General features: G+C 47.9%; 1 protein-coding gene across 1 annotated transcript; it reads right to left on the bottom strand.

Annotated features, from left to right (window-relative positions):
• Window positions 1–15,120: 15,120 nt before the first annotated feature.
• On the bottom strand, window positions 15,121–16,696 carry LOC139353691 (uncharacterized). Its single transcript, XM_070998020.1, has 5 exons — window positions 16,544–16,696; window positions 16,155–16,376; window positions 15,972–16,063; window positions 15,674–15,898; window positions 15,121–15,450 (listed from the first exon to the last, which is right to left on the bottom strand). Exons 2-5 carry the CDS (start codon window positions 16,306–16,308, stop codon window positions 15,121–15,123), a joined length of 801 nt encoding a protein of 266 aa, XP_070854121.1. The 5' UTR covers window positions 16,309–16,376; window positions 16,544–16,696.
• Window positions 16,697–21,492: the final 4,796 nt, after the last annotated feature.

The following is a 21,492-nucleotide window of genomic DNA, read 5'->3' as shown; positions in this document are numbered from 1 at the left end:
CGAGAAATTTCTAACGCACGCAGACACACATACATGTATTTCTAAGCAGAGCAAAGTACATAACCTAAAATCAGAGATTCTTTGTTCCAAGCTCACGTGGCCAGCAAATCAAGTGAGGACGAAACACATACAGGCAGATAATCGGAAAGAGAGAGAGAGCGAGAGCCCTCTAGGCTAGCCAACTCAGGTCACGAGAGTTTCGAAAGAACGAGGTAGGGAAAAGCTAACGTATACTCCCTACAGCGCAGCCATTTTGTTTTTTTCTTTTTCACTCTCATCGTCGTCCCTCTCACACGAGCAGGAGTCGATCAAGTACAGGCAACGGGATCACATCGTTGGGGGCTTCTCATATAACCATCGCCGAATCAACACGTGCATCGGCAGCTCTCAAAGACATCGTCGTGGAAAAATTTAAAACTACATCGTCGTCGAACAAAATTTAATCACCGTCGAGAAAATTTAGGAATTAAATCGTCGTTTGACATCGGATTGTGGTCACCATCGTTGCACGTGGGAATTCAGTGAATTCTTGGTGACAAATAAAATAAAATTTTCAATGAAGATTTTAACCAGTTCGAACATCGTTTGACCCTCGTCCAAGAATTTCTCTCGTCCTATCGAAACTTTTCCTGTCGTTTGCCAGTTAACTATTATTTCACAGCAATATGGGGGCGCGTTGGATTTCGTATCTCCGGAAGCGGGAATTGGAGGCGATTCTGAAGGAGTTTTCCTTGGAAGCAACCGGAACAGTTGAGGAAATGAGGAGCCGGCTGTCTGCTTTTAATAATCGGGACGACCACGTGCTGGAGATAGCCGAGCGGCTACAGGATTGCGAAGCGGAAATTACAGCCGCCCTAACGGATAGGAAGCAGCGTTCACCGACTCCGAACCCACACCCACCGGGTCCAACACAGCTTCAGGTGCCAGCACTGGAAGGCCGAGGTGCCGCCGATGTAGTCGGAGACACGGAGATCCATCCGGTCAAGCGGGATATTTTTCCCAGGAAATCAGAGATGTCCGCAGCCACGCTAGCGGAAAAGCTGAAGAATTGGGGAATCACTTTTGACGGGACCACGGACCCCATAACCTTCATCCAACACCTCGAGGAACGAGCCACCGCACACGAAGTTGACGTGGAGAAGATGCCGCAGGCCATCCCTGGTCTTTTGACGGATACAGCTGAGCACTGGTTTCGGACAAGCCAGCTGCTAGGAAAATCTTGGACGAACTTCAAGAAGGCGTTTCTTGACTTCTTTCTGCCACCCAGGTACTTTCAGCGACTCGAGGATGAGATCCGCACCAGAGATCAGCGACGGGGAGAGACTTTCAAACAATAACTAGTCAACATCAGACTCATGATGCACAGAGCGGGGTATAATGCGGAGCAGGAGTTGGACCGAATTTATGAAAATCTCCAACCGGAGTACCAGATGTACGCAAGGAGGCACGACTTCACCACTTTGGAGCAACTTACCACTTTAGCGGTAAACTACGAGGTCACCCGCGATCGGAGCACAGGAAGCCATGCCAGAATGTTGGCCGAACCACAACCAGCGCCTAGAAGGAACGAGTACGAGATCCCAGCGTATGCAGGAGCATCACCAATAGGTCAACAGAATTTCACACGACCGGCCAGACGACCACCCACCCCAGCCACAGTTATACAATCAGTTCCTCGAGTGGGGAACAGGTCAATGGTGCCGAACTTCAGTCTTGCTTGCAGGAAGTGTGCCCAGGAGGGTCACCGTTTAGCTACATGTCGCAATCCCATAGTCCTCTTTTGTTGGGATTGTGGTCGCAGAGGATTACGCACTCTCGAGTGTTGCCGTCGTACCCAGCAGCAGCCCCACTAACGACTTAGCTATGCCTCCTCTCTTGACAAATGCGTTCACTCCAGCAAACAACGATCCAGATAACGAGGTGCAAACCACCCCGACCAGCAGTATTTTAGGGTCTCGAGACGACAACGCCGTGCGAAATAATCCATTTCGACGGAATCATGCTACTGTTTCAGCGGAACCAGTAGAGGAAGGGCGAGCGCCTTCCCCAGTCAGACCAGGATACACGCCTGACACTGGAGGAGCACTAGCCGCAATCGCCGCAAACGCCGAGCAATAAAAATTAGAACCCTGGGTAAACAAATTCCTACAGGAGGAATTGGCCAAATTCGAAGGATTGACGGGAGTGTCAAATATCGCTGAGCATACGATCACGATGCGAGATGATAAGCCCATCAAACAGAGGTATTTTCCTAAGAATCCCGCGATGCAGAGGATTATCGATGAGCAGATCGACGAACTGCTACGCAACGACTGTATAGAGCCTTCTCGGAGCCCTCACAGCGCCCCTATTGTACTCGTGGGCAAGAAATCTGGAGAGATGCGACTATGTGTAGATTTTCGACAACTAAATGCCCATTCTATTCCAGATGCATACCCGCTGCCAAGGATAACACACATCTGGGAGCGTCTGCGCCATGCCAAGTACATATCGACGCTCGATTTGAAGAGCGGATATTGGCAAATCCCTGTAGCCGAGTCCAGCCGCGAGTGCACAGCATTTACAGTCCCCGGGAGGGGCTTGTACCCCTGGAAAGTGATGCCGTTTGGCCTCCACTCAGCACCAGCCACATTCCAGCGGGCGCTCGACAGCGTCATAGGACCGGACATGGAGCCCAACGCGTTTGCGTATTTGGATGACATCATCATCATCGGCCGCACTCTGGAGGAGCATGTGCAGCATCTACAAGAAGTATTTCGACGGCTACGAAAGGCGAACCTTCGTCTCAACGCGAAGAAATGCAGTTTCTTTAAGCGCAGCCTGGTGTACTTGGGACACGTCATCAGTGAGGAGGGAATTCACACGGATCCCGACAAGATTTCGGCAGTACGGCGACTGAGTCCGCCCACCACATGCAAGGAGTTGAGGAGATGTCTAGAGATTGCGTCATGGTACAGGAGATTTGTACCCAACTTTGCCAGCGTAGTGCAGCCCATGTCTTTGCTACTCAAGAAAGGAAAGAAATGGCAATGGGAGCAGGAGCAGCAAGATGCGTTCGAGGAACTCAAAAGAAAACTCACGGAGGCGCCGGTTCTCGCCTGCTTCGACTTCAACGAGAAGTTCGTGTTGCAAACAGACGCCAGCGACATCGGCCTAGGAGCAGTTTTAACGCAGAAAATCCAGGGAGAAGAACGATTCAACGAGAACGCATTCGCCAGCAGACGCCTCATCGCCGCCGAGGAGAACTACTCCGCCACAGAAAAGGAGTGTCTGGCTCTCATATGGGCCATCAGGAAACTCAGATGCTACTTGGAAGGTTATCGATTTGAGGTGATAACGGACCACCTCGCCTTGAAGTGGCTCAACTCGATTGATAATCCCACCGGCCGCATAGCGCGCTGGGCGTTTGAACTGCAGCAGTACCAGTTTGACGTCCCCTATCGACACGGGAGCCAGAACATTGTTGCAGATGCACTTTCTCGACAGCCTTTCGAAGTACTTCAGATGATCCAGGAGGATAAGCCGGGATGCACATGGTACCAGCGGATGCTGAAACTTGTTCAGGACAGGCCTGAAGATTACCCGGACTACGCGTACGAGAACCAACAGCTCTATCGGCATATCGGATCCCGACCTGACGACGAAGACTCCGTGCCCTGGAAACTGTGCGTAGCCAAGGAACACCGACAGCGAGTACTGTCGGAATGCCATGACCAGCCGACGGCAGGACATCTCGGAATTAGGAAGACAACCACCCTCATCGCCCAGAGATATTACTGGCCAGGTCTTTTCCGCGATATTGCCAGATATGTCCGCAAGTGTGACACTTGCCAACGGTTCAAAGTCAGCCTAACCAAACCGGCGGGTAAAATGTTCACCAGACAGATTAACGAGCCGTTCGATACTGTCTGCGCCGATTTTATTGGCCCCTTCCGCGATCCAAGAGTGGGAATACGATGCTGCTCGTATTCTTCGACGCCTTTTCGAAATGGGTTGAGTTGGTCCCCTTGAGAAAAGCTACTTCGGCGCATCTCGAAAAATCCTTTCGGGAGAAGATTTTGAATCACTTTGGTATTCCCCGAACATTTGTCTGCGATAATGGGACACAGTTTACGAGTCGTTCATTCAAAGCCTTCTGCAAGCAGGCGGGAATGGAGATCCAACATACAGCACCTTATACTCCGCAGCAGAACCCGACAGATAGGGCCAATCGCACCATTAAAACGATGGTCGCCCAGTATATCGAGGACAAGCAGACGACGTGGGACGAACTTCTGCCCGAACTGAATCTGGCAATTAATAGCAGCATCTCAGAATCAACCGGATTCAGTCCAGCGTTCATCGTCCAAGGCAGAGTGCCACGACTCCCAGGAGCCTTGTATGATGAAGTGACTCCAGGACCAAGCCAAGCGCCACGTTCACCCGAAGCGAAAGCGGAATTGCTACGGGACATTTTCAAGGTAGTACAGGAGAATACTCAGAGAGCTTCGTTGGAGCAGCGGAAGCATTACGATCTCAGGCGACGTGCGTGGAGACCGACCATAGGATCGCTGGTCTTCGTAAAACAGCATCATTTGTCCAGGGCAGCGGATAACTTTGCCGCTAAGCTAGCACCCAAGTACGAGGGCCCGTACAAAGTAAAGTAAAAACCCAGTTAGTAATCGTTAAAACAAAGCACTAATACCCTTTTGTTCTCCCCTACAGACATGGCGTCGGACAACCCGTCACACCTGTGGCGCATGACAACACGCAAGCCACGGCCACCCACATTTCTCAACGCCCCCCGAAGTAGGAGGGGAATGTGAGGAGTCGTTTGACCCCTCACAAATAGCGCCACCAACATCGCCAGCGCCAACAGCATCGGCCGCCAGCGCCAACAACATCGCCAGCTAGCAGCTACAACATCGCCGGCGCCAACAGCATCGGCCACCAGCGCCAACAACAACGCCAGCTAGCAGCTACAACATCGCCAGCGCCAACAGCAAACAAAACCCTCGCGAATAACTTTGTAAAAAAAAACATTGTACAGTGCATTTAATATATAAGCTTAGCCAATAATCATAAGATTTGTAGTTATATTGATACACAATAATTATTTTAGCTCAGCCTAAGCGATAGGTTCTGTTTACCTTTTCCCCCTCCGTTCTCACATCAGCAGTAGCCACACACACACACACACACACCAGGAGAGCAACGAAATATTCAGGACATGCGATCGAGGAGGAAAACAACCCCCGAAAATTGGCACGCGCCAAGGGAAGAGCGAGAGAAAATGAGTACCGAAACTTCGACAAGTGGAAAAAACCCAGAGCAGCCGAAAACTTGAAAAAAACGCGGCGGCAAAGCTTGACTAGCTCTCTTTTGGAAAATGCGGTGCACGGGATCAGAAGTGCTAGGAGTCATTTTTGCAAAGGCGGTGCACGGGATCAGAAACAGGAGCTCTCTTTTGGAAAAGGCGGTGCACGGGATCAGAAGTGCGAGGAGTCATTTTTGCAAAGGCGGTGCACGGGATCAGAAACAGGTCTCTCTTTTGGAAAACGCGGCGCACCGGACCAGAAGTGCGAGCAGTTCACTTTTGGACTTTTGGAAAACGCGGCGCACCGGACCAGAAGTGCGAGAAGCAGGGGACTCTTGCAAAGGCGGCGCACGGGATCAGAAGTGCGAGCAGAGCATATTTATGTGGACAACAGGAGTCTTTTGCCTTCGGGCTGATGCCAAGTGACCCAGGAAGGAGTTTACCTAGACGACCTCGAGGAGATTGTGCCTGCCCAGGACCAGCGGCGGAGCACCCGGAGTCACGCGTGTGTGTGTGCGTGAGAGCGTGAGAGTCCCGTGCAATGAGAAATTTCTCGAAGGCCTCGATGCGGTTTCGCCCAGAGTAGGCTAGAATTTATAAACCATGACCTAACCTAACCCGTTAATTGCGAGCACTGCACAAACATGAACCAAGAATTTAAACAAAGAATATTTTCTTACATATCTGAACACAAAATTTGCCGCTTCCATGTTGTTCTTTTTCCCTTTGACTTCTTTGATTTCTGATTTGATTTCCGAGCTGACTACACCGAGAGAAAGGGGTGGACCCAACTTTAGGAAACCTGTTGCTCATTAATTAAATAAAAATATTTCTCAGATATTAAAAATACTACGCACTGCCACACCCTCTTTCCAAAGGAACTTCGGGAAATATTTTTTTAAAAGGAAAATTTATTCTTCTTCTTCTATCACTGCCGGTTGTATTGAGCCAACTCGCGCCCGACTACACTGGGAAAACAAAATAAAGTAGAAACTCGAGTTACAAATGAATCAATAAAAATACCCCAATAAATGTATTTCTCGCCTGATTTTAATGCAACTCGTAGGGAAAAAAATCCAATCAAGCTGGCCACGCATAAATATGAATATTTCCAGACAAATGCCTAGATTTTAGGCCATAAATTCTGCCCTAGGGAAAAGTTGTCCCCATAATCGATCCCCTCTATCTCGGCCTTCTCGTAGCGAATGCTATGAGCCAGGCCCAAATGCGCGTTACCGCTGACGCTTTTCACTCTGCTACAGACACCGAATAAACTGTTTCTCTCACTCCGTACCCCGGTGGCTGGCACTCTACATCTCACGCCAGCCAACCGATTTTCGTCTTAGACCTTTTTGTCCCATATCTGTACAAATATTTTCGGAAAAGAGACCCTGGCGGGACTGAGTATATCCCAGCCTACGAGACTTCTTTACAGAATGGAGCCCGAACAGGGACATGGGGTTTACGAAAATTTTAGACGACCTAAATATGGCCTAAATACCCATCTGTGTACAGAGTTTGAAAATTTTCGGTTCAGTCACTTAGAAGCGAAATTTTTAAGTCGGAACCTAAGGAGAGTCATATATCGAGGGACACAAAAATTTCTAGGGCAGGAAACAGGAAAATATATATATATTCAAAAATATACCAACGCATCGAACATAACCTCAGAAAAAAAAACTTAGAATTTAAGCAGAGCACATGGCATTCGGGAGAACTTATACAAAAGTATACCCACACACAGCGAGAAATTTCTAACGCACGCAGACACACATACATGTATTTCTAAGCAGAGCAAAGTACATAACCTAAAATCAGAGATTCTTTGTTCCAAGCTCACGTGGCCAGCAAATCAAGTGAGGACGAAACACATACAGGCAGATAATCGGAAAGAGAGAGAGAGCGAGAGCCCTCTAGGCTAGCCAACTCAGGTCACGAGAGTTTCGAAAGAACGAGGTAGGGAAAAGCTAACGTATACTCCCTACAGCGCAGCCATTTTGTTTTTTTCGTTTTCACTCTCATCGTCGTCCCTCTCACACGAGCAGGAGTCGATCAAGTACAGGCAACGGGATCACATCGTTGGGGGCTTCTCATATAACCATCGCCGAGTCAACACGTGCATCGGCAGCTCTCAAAAACATCGTCGTGGAAAAATTTAAAACTACATCGTCGTCGAACAAAATTTAATCACCGTCGAGAAAATTTAGGAATTAAATCGTCGTTTGACATCGGATTGTGGTCACCATCGTTGCACGTGGGAATTCAGTGAATTCTTGGTGACAAATAAAATAAAATTTTCAATGAAGATTTTAACCAGTTCGAACATCGTTTGACCCTCGTCCAAGAATTTCTCTCGTCCTATCGAAACTTTTCCTGTCGTTTGCCAGTTAACTATTATTTCACAGCAATATGGGGGCGCGTTGGATTTCGTATCTCCGGAAGCAGGAATTGGAGGCGATTCTGAAGGAGTTTTCCTTGGAAGCAACCGGAACAGTTGAGGAAATGAGGAGCCGGCTGTCTGCTTTTAATAATCGGGACGACCACGTGCTGGAGATAGCCGAGCGGCTACAGGATTGCGAAGCGGAAATTACAGCCGCCCTAACGGATAGGAAGCAGCGTTCACCGACTCCGAACCCACACCCACCGGGTCCAACACAGCTTCAGGTGCCAGCACTGGAAGGCCGAGGTGCCGCCGATGTAGTCGGAGACACGGAGATCCATCCGGTCAAGCGGGATATTTTTCCCAGGAAATCAGAGATGTCCGCAGCCACGCTAGCGGAAAAGCTGAAGAATTGGGGAATCACTTTTGACGGGACCACGGACCCCATAACCTTCATCCAACACCTCGAGGAACGAGCCACCGCACACGAAGTTGACGTGGAGAAGATGCCGCAGGCCATCCCTGGTCTTTTGACGGATACAGCTGAGCACTGGTTTCGGACAAGCCAGCTGCTAGGAAAATCTTGGACGAACTTCAAGAAGGCGTTTCTGGACTTCTTTCTGCCACCCAGGTACTTTCAGCGACTCGAGGATGAGATCCGCACCAGAGATCAGCGACGGGGAGAGACTTTCAAACAATACCTAGTCAACATCAGACTCATGATGCACAGAGCGTGGTATAATGCGGAGCAGGAGTTGGACCGGATCTATGAAAATCTCCAACCGGAGTACCAGATGTACGCAAGGAGGCACGACTTCACCATTTTGGAGCAACTTACCACTTTAGCGGTAAACTACGAGGTCACCCGCGATCGGAGCACAGGAAGCCATGCCAGAATGTTGGCCGAACCACAACCAGCGCCTAGAAGGAACGAGTACGAGATCCCAGCGTATGCAGGAGCATCACCAATAGGTCAACAGAATTTCACACGACCGGCCAGACGACAGTTTTACAATCAGTTCCTCGAGTGGGGAGCCGGTCAATGGTGCCGAACTTCAGTCTTGCTTGCAGGAATTGTGCCCAGGAGGGTCACCGTTTAGCTACATGTCGCAATCCCATAGTCCTCTTTTGTTGGGATTGTGGTCGCAGAGGAGTACGCACTCTCGAGTATTGCCGTCGTACCCAGCCGGGAAACGAGAGGAGTCTTCCCCGGAATTAGGAGAAATCTTACAGGTTCAGTCGAGCAGAATTATCGCGCAGGTGCAAATCGAGGGTCAGGAGTTTAACGCTACCATAGACACCGGAGCTAGCAGAAGCTTCGTGAGCGAACGAGTTGTTCAACGTGTAGGGACGCCACATAACGTACGGTCGGTACACACTCATGTCAGCCTGGCGGAAGGCTCACGCAAGGAGATAACCAAGTCTCTGGTAGTTTTCCCTTCGTTCATGGAAGACGTACTATTGGGCATGGGCATGTCTGCCACTCTCCAATGCGGCCGCGCTTCGCTGCAGCTGTACCCTCTCCTAATAAGCAGCCCCACTAACGACTTAGCTATGCCTCCTCTCTTGACAAATGCGTTCACTCCAGCAAACAACGATCCAGATAACGAGGTGCAAACCACCCCGACCAGCAGTATTTTAGGGTCTCGAGACGACAACGCCGTGCGAAATAATCCATTTCGACGGAATCATGCTACTGTTTCAGCGGAACCAGTAGAGGAAGGGCGAGCGCCTTCCCCAGTCAGACCAGGATACACGCCTGACACTGGAGGAGCACTAGCCGCAATCACCGCAAACGCCGAGCAAGAAGAATTAGAACCCTGGGTAAACAAATTCCTACAGGAGGAATTGGCCAAATTCGAAGGATTGACGGGAGTGTCAAATATCGCTGAGCATACGATCACGATGCGAGATGATAAGCCCATCAAACAGAGGTATTTTCCTAAGAATCCCGCGATGCAGAGGATTATCGATGAGCAGATCGACGAACTGCTACGCAACGACTGTATAGAGCCTTCTCGGAGCCCCCACAGCGCCCCTATTGTACTCGTGGGCAAGAAATCTGGAGAGATGCGACTATGTGTAGATTTTCGACAACTAAATGCCCATTCTATTCCAGATGCATACCCGCTGCCAAGGATAACACACATCTGGGAGCGTCTGCGCCATGCCAAGTACATATCGACGCTCGATTTGAAGAGCGGATATTGGCAAATCCCTGTAGCCGAGTCCAGCCGCGAGTGCACAGCATTTACAGTCCCCGGGAGGGGCTTGTACCACTGGAAAGTGATGCCGTTTGGCCTCCACTCAGCACCAGCCACATTCCAGTGGGCGCTCGACAGCGTCATAGGGCCGGACATGGAGCCCAACGCGTTTGCGTATTTGGATGACATCATCATCATCGGCCGCACTCTGGAGGAGCATGTGCAGCATCTACAAGAAGTATTTCGACGGCTACGAAAGGCGAACCTTCGTCTCAACGCGAAGAAATGCAGTTACTTTAAGCGCAGCCTGGTGTACTTGGGACACGTCATCAGTGAGGAGGGAATTCACACGGATCCCGACAAGATTTCGGCAGTACGGCGACTGAGTCCGCCCACCACATGCAAGGAGTTGAGGAGATGTCTAGGGATTGCGTCATGGTACAGGAGATTTGTACCCAACTTTGCCAGCGTAGTGCAGCCCATGTCTTTGCTACTCAAGAAAGGAAAGAAATGGCAATGGGAGCAGGAGCAGCAAGATGCGTTCGAGGAACTCAAAAGAAAACTCACGGAGGCGCCGGTTCTCGCCTGCTTCGACTTCAACGAGAAGTTCGTGTTGCAAACAGACGCCAGCGACATCGGCCTAGGAGCAGTTTTAACGCAGAAAATCCAGGGAGAAGAACGAGTCAACGAGAACGCATTCGCCAGCAGACGCCTCATCGCCGCCGAGGAGAACTACTCCGCCACAGAAAAGGAGTGTCTGGCTATCATATGGGCCATCAGGAAACTCAGATGCTACTTGGAAGGTTATCGATTTGAGGTGATAACGGACCACCTCGCCTTGAAGTGGCTCAACTCGATTGATAATCCCACCGGCCGCATAGCGCGCTGGGCGTTTGAACTGCAGCAGTACCAGTTTGACGTCCCCTATCGACGCGGGAGCCAGAACATTGTTGCAGATGCACTTTCTCGACAGCCTTTGGAAGTACTTCAGATGATCCAGGAGGAAAAGCCGGGATGCACATGGTACCAGCGGATGCTGAAACTTGTTCAGGACAGGCCTGAAGGTTACCCGGACTACGCGTACGAGAACCAACAGCTCTATCGGCATATCGGATCCCGACCTGACGACGAAGACTCCGTGCCCTGGAAACTGTGCGTAGCCAAGGAACACCGACAGCGAGTACTGTCGGAATGCCATGACCAGCCGACGGCAGGACATCTCGGAATCAGGAAGACAACCACCCGCATCGCCCAGAGATATTACTGGCCAGGTCTTTTCCGCGATATTGCCAGGTATGTCCGCAAGTGTGACACTTGCCAACGGTTCAAAGTCAGCCAAACCAAACCGGCGGGTAAAATGTTCACCAGACAGATTAACGAGCCGTTCGATACTGTCTGCGCCGATTTTATTGGCCCCTTCCGCGATCCAAGAGTGGGAATACGATGCTGCTCGTATTCTTCGACGCCTTTTCGAAATGGGTTGAGTTGGTCCCCTTGAGAAAAGCTACTTCGGCGCATCTCGAAAAATCCTTTCGGGAGAGGATTTTGAATCACTTTGGTATGCCCCGAACATTTGTCTGCGATAATGGGACACAGTTTACGAGTCGTTCATTCAAAGCCTTCTGCAAGCAGGCGGGAATGGAGATCCAACATACAGCACCTTATACTCCGCAGCAGAACCCGACAGATAGGGCCAATCGCACCATTAAAACGATGGTCGCCCAGTATATCGAGGACAAGCAGACGACGTGGGACGAACTTCTGCCCGAACTGAATCTGGCAATTAATAGCAGCATCTCAGAATCAACCGGATTCAGTCCAGCGTTCATCGTCCAAGGCAGAGAGCCACGACTCCCAGGAGCCTTGTATGATGAAGTGACTCCAGGACCAAGCCAAGCGCCACGTTCACCCGAAGCGAAAGCGGAATTGCTACGGGACATTTTCAAGGTAGTACAGGAGAACACTCAGAGAGCTTCGTTGGAGCAGCGGAAGCATTACGATCTCAGGCGACGTGCGTGGAGACCGACCATAGGATCGCTGGTCTTCGTAAAACAGCATCATTTGTCCAGGGCAGCGGATAACTTTGCCGCTAAGCTAGCACCCAAGTACGAGGGCCCGTACAAAGTAAAGTAAAAACCCAGTTAGTAATCGTTAAAACAAAGCACTAATACCCTTTTGTTCTCCCCTACAGACATGGCGTCGGACAACCCGTCACACCTGTGGCGCATGACAACACGCAAGCCACGGCCACCCACATTTCTCAACGCCCCCCGAAGTAGGAGGGGAATGTGAGGAGTCGTTTGACCCCTCACAAATAGCGCCACCAGCATCGCCAGCGCCAACAGCATCGGCCGCCAGCGCCAACAACATCGCCAGCTAGCAGCTACAACATCGCCAGCGCCAACAGCATCGGCCGCCAGCGCCAACAACAACGCCAGCTAACAGCTACAACACCGCCAGCGCCAACAGCAAACAAAACCCTCGCGAATAACTTTGTAAAAAAAAACATTGTACAGTGCATTTAATATATAAGCTTAGCCAATAATCATAAGATTTGTAGTTATATTGATACACAATAATTATTTTAGCTCAGCCTAAGCGATAGGTTCTGTTTACCTTTTCCCCCTCCGTTCTCACATCAGCAGTAGCCACACACACACACACACCAGGAGAGCAACGAAATATTCACCACGATAAGTGCAGCGCCGCACAGGAGCAAGCGAGAGAGGACATGCGATCGAGGAGGAAAACAACCCCCGAAAATTGGCACGCGCCAAGGGAAGAGCGAGAGAAAAGGAGTACCGAAACTTCGACAAGTGGAAAAAACCCAGAGCAGCCGAAAACTTGAACAAAACGCGGCGGCAAAGCTTGACTAGCTCTCTTTTGGAAAAGGCGGTGCACGGGATCAGAAGTGCTAGGAGTCATTTTTGCAAAGGCGGTGCACGGGATCAGAAACAGGAGCTCTCTTTTGGAAAAGGCGGTGCACGGGATCAGAAGTGCGAGGAGTCATTTTTGCAAAGGCGGTGCACGGGATCAGAAACAGGTCTCTCTTTTGGAAAACGCGGCGCACCGGACCAGAAGTGCGAGCAGTTCACTTTTGGACTTTTGGAAAACGCGGCGCGGAGTCACGCGTGTGTGTGTGCGTGAGAGCGTGAGAGTCCCGTGCAATGAGAAATTTCTCGAAGGCCTCGATGCGGTTTCGCCCAAAGTAGGCTAGAATTTATAAACCATGACCTAACCTAACCCGTTAATTGCGAGCACTGAGAAAAAAAAAACATGAACCAAGAATTTAAACAAAGAATATTTTCTTACATATCTGAACACAAAATTTGCCGCTGCCATGTTGTTCTTTTTCCCTTTGACTACTTTGATTTCTGATTTGATTTCCGAGCTGACTACACCGAGAGAAAGGGGTGGACCCAACTTTAGGAAACCTGTTGCTCATTAATTAAATAAAAATATTTCTCAGATATTAAAAATACTACGCACTGCCACACCCTCTTTCCAAAGGAACTTCGGGAAATATTTTTTTAAAAGGAAAATTTATTCTTCTTCTTCTATCACTGCCGGCTGTATTGAGCCAACTCGCGCCCGACTACACTGGGAAAACAAAATAAAGTAGAAACTCGAGTTACAAATGAATCAATAAAAATACCCCAATAAATGTATTTCTCGCCTGATTTTAATGCAACTCGTAGGGAAAAAAATCCAATCAAGCTGGCCACGCATAAATATGAATATTTCCAGACAAATGCCTAGATCTTAGGCCATAAATTCTGCCCTAGGGAAAAGTTGTCCCCATAATCGATCCCCTCTATCTCGGCCTTCTCGTAGCGAATGCTATGAGCCAGGCCCAAATGCGCGTTACCGCTGACGCTTTTCACTCTGCTACAGACACCGAATAAACTGTTTCTCTCACTCCGTACCCCGGTGGCTGGCACTCTACATCTCACGCCAGCCAACCGATTTTCGTATTAGACCTTTTTGTCCCATATCTTTACAAATATTTTCGGTAAAGAGACCCTGGCGGGACTGAGTATATCCCAGCCTACGAGACTTCTTTACAACTTTCAATGTTGTTTTGCGTCTGTTGTGTTTGCTTGCTGTGGCTGCTCGCTTGTGTTTTCCGTTTGTTGCTGTTTTTTGAATATAAAATAAACGACGCGCCGAAAGTAATTGTTATTTGTTCCCCGTGCCCCGTGTTTTTTTCGCGTCTAGTAGTCCTTGTGCCCGTCGAACGGAAGTGTCAAACTCACCAGTGCTAGTCGCCCCAGTTGTGCAGTCAGTAGGACCACAAGTTTCCACACACGACAGGCCTGTTTGCTGCTCTCTCTGCCCGGCAAACAAACATTTAGTGAATATTTTCTACACTTTTTGTTCGGTCGTGTTTTTTTTATTTTGCTAAAGTCACGTTGTGCCATCGGTATTGTTTTCGTTTCGGTTTTCGGGGAACAGTGCCGTTGTTCGTCTTTGGGGTCTAGTGACCTTGCGCGACCCGCACCATGGACCTGCGCAGCTGGCGTAAGGTCCTTATCCAGTAGGTCATCGAGTGTCGCTTCACCGAACACAACTTCATCACACTGGAGCAGTCGGACATCGATGCCTTCTTCTCGATCTACGTGCAAAAGGCCCAGGTGGCGCCGGTAGAGGAGGAGAACGCGCTGCCGGCCCAGCCTGGGGAGCACCGCTCCCCCCTGCAGAACTTCCTCCGAGATCATTATCCAGAGTTCAGTGCCCACATAGATGGCCGTGGCCAACTTGTGACCGCGGACTACGTGTATGTCTACACACTGCTCCTGCATTACTCATGCGTGAAGCAGCCCAGCGTGTTTATCCACAGCATCTGCAAGAAGCTGCCGGAGCTAGTGCAGACCTGCATCGCAAACCTCTTCGGCCAGACGTTGGAGCAACAGCTGACGCGCCAATTTCTCCGCCAGTCTATGAACAATGTGGCTGTGATTTACCGCCAGGGCGTCCAGATCAGCCCCAGTCGTCCGAGCTGCAGCACCATGAGTCCCGAACTGACCATTGACACCACACCGGACACATCCTCGTCCACATCCGCATCGCCTCAGCCGCCGAGCAGCACGCCACAGAACCGTCATCCAGCGCCTCCAAATGTCCGCCAACGAAATGCTAGCAGCGCACCCGGGAGCTGCACGGTGTTCGCGCCCAGCTGGAGGTGGTGTCCTACGAGAAGACCATGCTCGAGGAGCAGCAAACGGAGAAGGAGGACCTGATCATAGAAATGCTGGACAACACTGATGGGGCCAGAGGGTCAGGCTCGATGCTGCCACACTCTCGCTTAGCTCCAGCAAGATAGCGTTCTGCTTCTGCAGCTCTTTCCTCAGCTCGGCGTTCTCGTGCTCCTTCTCGCGCAGCTGCTTGTCGACCACAGAGCTGTCCAGATTCTCGGGCGTGGTGTTCCGGGACAGGGAACAGTTGAGCAAATCCGAGGACGCATTTAGAACCTCACGTCGGTTGTGTAACTCCTCGCGCGCTTCCTGTAGACAACGATCCAGCTCCTGCTTGTCGCGCTTCAGGCTGGATTCCTCCAGGCGCTGTTCCAGCTATTCAAGAAGAAAAACAAAAAAAATATAAATATATATTTATGGAATTTTGGGTAGGTATTATGTAGGTACTTTGAATTTATATTTCCTAAACAGCGCCCTTTTTCGCCAATATTAATTTTAGAATTATGTACTTAGTAGCTTTAATTTAATTAAATAATTAACAACCATTAAATATGAATTCAAAAATATTAATTTAACAAATAAAATTCCCTCTCAATACCAAAAGTATGTACAGTTCCGACCCAAAGGTGACTAGTTTTTCGCTGATATTCACACAAAATTCGCCGGATTTAGTTCTTTTGTGTAATGCCCCCATAAAATCAGACAGGTAGCATACCTGCTCGACAAGCTCGGATTTTTCGGTGCGCAAATCCTGTAGCTTATCGTTAGTCTCGGCTATAATGGCCACCTTTTGGCTGCTTTCCTTCATCAGGCTTCGCTTCAACTGAAATGAGGAAAGTTTTATTATTGGTTTATGGCACCAAGTACCTGTGACCATCTGGTGGTCTACTACCTACATGATCGAACTCATTTAGCACGTTGTCGGCATTCTCACCATTCTGGACGGCGTTCTTGAGCTTGGCCAGTTGACTCTTGGCCATCATGTTCTCTGTAATGGGAAAAAACGATAAAATATGTTACTATCATATTTAACTACTATCAGAGGGATGTAAGCCACAAGATCTATGAGGCATTCTTACCTTTGTTTAGCGTTTTAATCAGATCCTCCTCCGCTCGCTGCCCTTCGAGCATGGTCTTCTCGTAGGACACCACCTCCAGCTGGGCGCGAACACCGCGCAGCTCCCGGGTGCGCTGCTCCAGCAGCTCGGTTCTGGGTGTGAGCGGAGCGGACATTTAGAGGCGCTGAATTTTGTGTGAATATCAGCGAAAAACTAGTCACCTTTGGGTCGGAACTGTACACACTTTGGGTATTGAGAGGGAATTTTATTTGTTAAATTAATATTTTTGAATTCATATTTAATGGTTATTAATCATGTTAAGCTACTAGGTACATAATTCTAAAATTAATATTGGCGAAAAAGGGCGCCGTTTAGGAAATCTAAATTCAAAGTACCTACATAATACCTACCCAAAATTCCATAAATATGTATTTATATTTTTTTTGTTTTTCTTCTTGAATAGCTTAAAACGTCCGGGAACAAACAACTCGCGCGCGTGGACAGAATCCGGGAGCTGGAACAGCGCCTGGAGGAATCCAGCCTGATTGTATCTTCCAGAGAAGATACAATCAGCTCCCTAAAGCGCGACAAGCAGGAGCTGGATCGTTGTCTACAGGAAGCGCGCGAGGAGTTACACAACCGACGTGAGGTTCTAAATGCGTCCTCGGATTTGCTCAACTGTTCCCTGTCCCCGAACACCACGCCCGAGAATCTGGACAGCTCTGTGGTCGACAAGCAGCTGCGAGAGAAGGAGCACGAGAACGCCGAGCTGAGGGAAGAGCTGCAGAAGCAGAACGCTATCTTGCTGGAGATAAGCGAGAGTGTGGCTTGCTTCGCACAGCACCGAGCCTCTGGCCCCATCAGTGTTGTCCAGCATTTCTATGATCAGGTCCTCCTTCTTCGTTTGCTGCTCCTCGAGCATGGTCTTCTCGTAGGACACCACCTCCAGCTGGGCGCGAACACCGTGCAGCTCCCGGGTGCGCTGCTAGCATTTCGTTGGCGGACATTTGGAGGCGCTGGCGATCGCGATGATCAGCTCGGCGGCTGAGGCGATGCGGATGTGGACGAGGATGTGCCCGGTGTGGTGTCAATGGTTATCTCGAGACTCATGGTGCTGCAGTTCGGACGACTGGGGCTGATCTGGACGCCCTGGCGGTAAACCACAGCCACATTGTTCATAGACTGGCGGAGAAATTGGCGCGTCAGCTGTTGCTCCAATGTCTGGCCGAAGAAGTTTGCGATGCAAGTCTGCACTAGCTCAGGCAGCTTCTTGCAGATGCTGTGGATGAACACGCTGGGCTGCTTCACGCACGAGTAATGCAGGAGCAGTGTTTAGACGTACACGTAGTCCGCGGTCACAAGTTGTCCACGGCCACCTATGTGGGCACTGAACTCTGGATAATGATCTGCGTTGGAATAAAAATGGGTCTCATTATTTGGCTAGTTTTAAGCAACAAGTTAGGGGAGGAAAATCCTTGGAAAATCCGAAAACCTTTTCGAGGCGCCAAGGGAACTAGCTTAAAAGAGGACTTGAGAAGTGTACATACCCTTGTTTGTCCTATAGTAATCTAAGGTTTCACTAAAATTGTATAAAATGGCCATTAATCCTTGAATAATCCTACTATTTCAACTAGTTTATTGACAATAAAGTGAAGTAAACTAAAGTGGAAGAAAGAAAATCCTTTGAAAATCCCAAAATAAGAAAATAACTAAATTAAAAAGGGGAATTTGATATGTACATATCTAAAAAGAATTTATATTCCCTTGTTTTATAATCACAATTCAATATTTGACTAAATAGGAATAAAATAAACATTTGCCCTTGAATAATACTTATATTTCAACTAGATTTATTGAAATTAAAAAAAATTGCTCATATAATCAGTTCTATAAGTTAAATATCAAGTCGGTTAGGGTCTATACAAAGTCCTTCCTTTTCCCCATGAATGTTCCTATATCCAAAACATTTTTTTCTTATCTAGATATGAGGTAATACACCCTGACAGTACTGAAATAATATACAATGACCATTAGTCCTTGAATACCATTATTTCCACTTGTTCTGTTTACAACAAAGTGAAATTCTCATATAATCAGTTCTTTAACAATCGACTCTGGTAGGTGCCTATGTTTTTTCTATATGAAAGTTCCTATATCAAAGGTGTCTTGGAATGTAGACTCATGACATTTGGGCAACCATGACTTTGAAAAAATAGTATCCCCTATAGTATAGTATAGTATTGAAAAAATAGTATAGTATAGTAGTAAAATAGATGAAGGATGACAACCCTGTTTTTCAGGAGACATGACATGCAAAATTATTTCGGGCTGGAAATGCAAAATACCCGAACTCACCTCGGAGGAAGTTCTGCAGAGGCGAGCGGTGCTCCCCGGGCTGGGTCGGCAGCGCGTTCTCCTCCTCCACCGGCGCCACCTGGGCCTTTTGCACGTAGATCGAGAAGAAGGCATCGATGTCCGACTGCTCCAGCGTGATGAAGTTGTGTTCGGTGAAGCGACACTCGATGACCTGTGTCGGGAAATCGCGTAAGTGGATGGCATCGGGAAGACCTGCGAAGATCCCAGGATCTCTACTACTTACCCACTGGATAAGGACCTTACGCCAGCTGCGCAGGTCCATGGTGCGGGTCGCGCAAGGTCACTAGACCCCCGACGAACAACGGCACTGTTCCCCGAAAACCGAACCGAAAACAATACCGATGGCACAACGTGACATTAGCAAAATAAAAAAAACACGACCGAACAAAAAGTGTAGAAAATATTCAATAAATGTTTGTGTTTGCCGGGCAGCGAGAGCAGAAAACACGTCTGTCCTGTGTGGAAATGTGGAAGCCTGTGCTCCTACTGACTGCACAACTGGGGCGACTAGCACTGGTGAGTTTGACACTTCCGTTCGACGGGCACAAGGACTACTAGACGCGAAAAAAAATACACGGGGCACGGGGTACAAATAACATTTACTTTCGGCGCGTCGTTTATATTATATTCAAAAGCCGACGCTAGGGATGGGAGAAATGTATCAAAATCTATACTTTTCGTATAAAAATAAATATTTATATCGTGATATTTTTCAACTGACTTGTCGCTGTTATCGCTATCAGCAACGTAAGTGACGGAAACGTAAGTGCGTAAATACAAATAAATATTTATGTCCTTCAAATTAGCGTCGGCCTGTTAGCAATGTCCGTCAAATTAGCGTCGGCCTGTTAGCAACGAAAGTGGAACGGTGGAATTTGGAACATGGGGGCTCTTTTTATTTTTAAATTTTCTCGCTTTTTGGGGACCAAATCGAAAAATCTAAAATGCTAGATTGTTAAGAAAGAAAAGATCTATCGATCTAGGTAGGTTTGAGACACATCCGAGGTCTATTAATGTTTCAAAAATGCATTTTAAAAATCGTGTCCCCACAATTTTCTTAACTGCTCCCCTCACAGAGGTTGTGCCAATATGCACGATAAGCCAAGCTATTGGGAGTTAATTCAAGCTCCTTTTCTGAAAGTTTTATTAAAATCAAACCCACAGTTTTCGAGAACGCAACCTCGGATTTTCCCCATACAAAAAAAGGGGCAAAAATTAAATTACCTACGGCTCTACTCCTAGAAGTTGTGCCAACATGCACGGTATATGGGTAGATAGGGGATAATCTAAGGAGTGTTCTGTGAAAATGTTATCAAAATCAAACCCACAGATTTTGAGAAAACTGCTTTACAGTTGGGGGTGCTAAAAAGGTTAATAAAAGACCGTTTAATCCAGAAACTGAACCTTTAGATACTAAGACATGAACCACAATGTAAACAGCTTAGCCATGACAATCATTCGACGCTAACTTTCTATAACTTTATACAACTTTCACAGAGGTTGTGCCAACTTGCACGGTATCGCATTAGAAGGGGCATCATTTTAGCTCATTTCTGAATAAATTACAGGCAATTCAAATCCACAGTTTTCGAGAAATTCAAGTATTTTCAATTATGGCTTTTGCCACGCGGTCACACTGTCCAGGCCAGCGAGAAATCCTATGCACCCGTGACATCAACCATCAAAATATATATGCAAACTTTATTTAATTCATACAACTCTCACAGGGGTTGTGCCAACTTGCACGGTATCGCATTCGAAGGGGCATCATTTTAGCTAATTTCTGAATAAATTACAGGCAATTCAAACCCACAGTTTTCGAGAAATTCAAGTATTTTCAATTATGGCTTTTGCCACGCGGTCACTCTGTCCAGGCCAGCGAGAAATCGTATGCACCCGTGACATCAACCATCAAAATATATATGCAAATTTTAATTAATTCATACAACACTCACAGAGGTTGTGCCAACTTGCACGGTATCGCATTCGAAGGGGCATCATTATAGCTTATTTCTGAGTTAATTAATTTAAACCCACAGTTTTCGAGAAATTCAAGTATTTTCAATTATGGCTTTTGCCACGCGGTCACACTGTCCAGACCAGCGAGAAAGCAAATTCAGCCAAGACATTTACCACGAAAAGGTATTTATCGATATATCGCCAAGTGCCAAGCTACGACCTACAACACTTAATTGAGCCAATCGAATACTTTTGGCCGCCAAGTATTGAAAAATATATATTTTATGTTTCAAATTTTCATTGTGATATGTATGCACCCCCTAATTGGTATTTACTTCCCTATTATTTTAATGTATAATTCATCGAAATCGAGCCAGTGGTTTGGTAGAATTTAACATTTTATTGATTTAAGAAAAATATAAAAATTACCTATTTGCTATTGTGGAGTTGCCATACTGCCGAACAGAATCCCCGTTACTTTGAATTAGAAGCTCGTGCAGAGAAGTAAAGTGAAAAGAAAATAAAAGCTGAAATTTATAATAAAACTTAAAACATAGATACATCATGTGTAATTTATTCGTATTAAAACTATTTTGCTGCTCGCTAATGCGATTAGTGTGAGTGCTGGCAGACAACACATCCGCGGCCCAGCTTCATCGCGCCCAACATCCCAGCTTCCACAAAGTGCATATCGATTTCCTTCTGTGTCGACATGTTGATGTCCCAGTGCCACAGAGAGTCTGCTGCATCATTTCTAAGTCTCCTCCGGCTTTTGTTTGAGTTTCGATTCGTGACTTCTCCATCCTGGTTGAAAGTAAATCCGCTCGACACAAAAGGAGCGCGCAGAAGCACACGGAGCTTAGCTGGTACAGCGAGGAGCACTCTTCAACTTCCTCCCTCCCCGGCATCGCTATCTTCGTTATCCTTATCATTATCCGGCATACGCGCGGAAACATCCTCCACCCCGAGTAAACAATGTTGGCGCCTGGAAACACTCAAGTGCAATATTTGGCAACAATAATTT

This window comes from Drosophila suzukii, chromosome Y, assembly GCF_043229965.1.
Source record: "Drosophila suzukii chromosome Y, CBGP_Dsuzu_IsoJpt1.0, whole genome shotgun sequence".
In the NCBI taxonomy this organism is placed as follows: domain Eukaryota; kingdom Metazoa; phylum Arthropoda; class Insecta; order Diptera; family Drosophilidae; genus Drosophila; species Drosophila suzukii.
The sequence above is the reverse complement of the archived record's forward strand: the minus strand, read 5'-3'. Positions and strand labels throughout refer to the sequence as shown.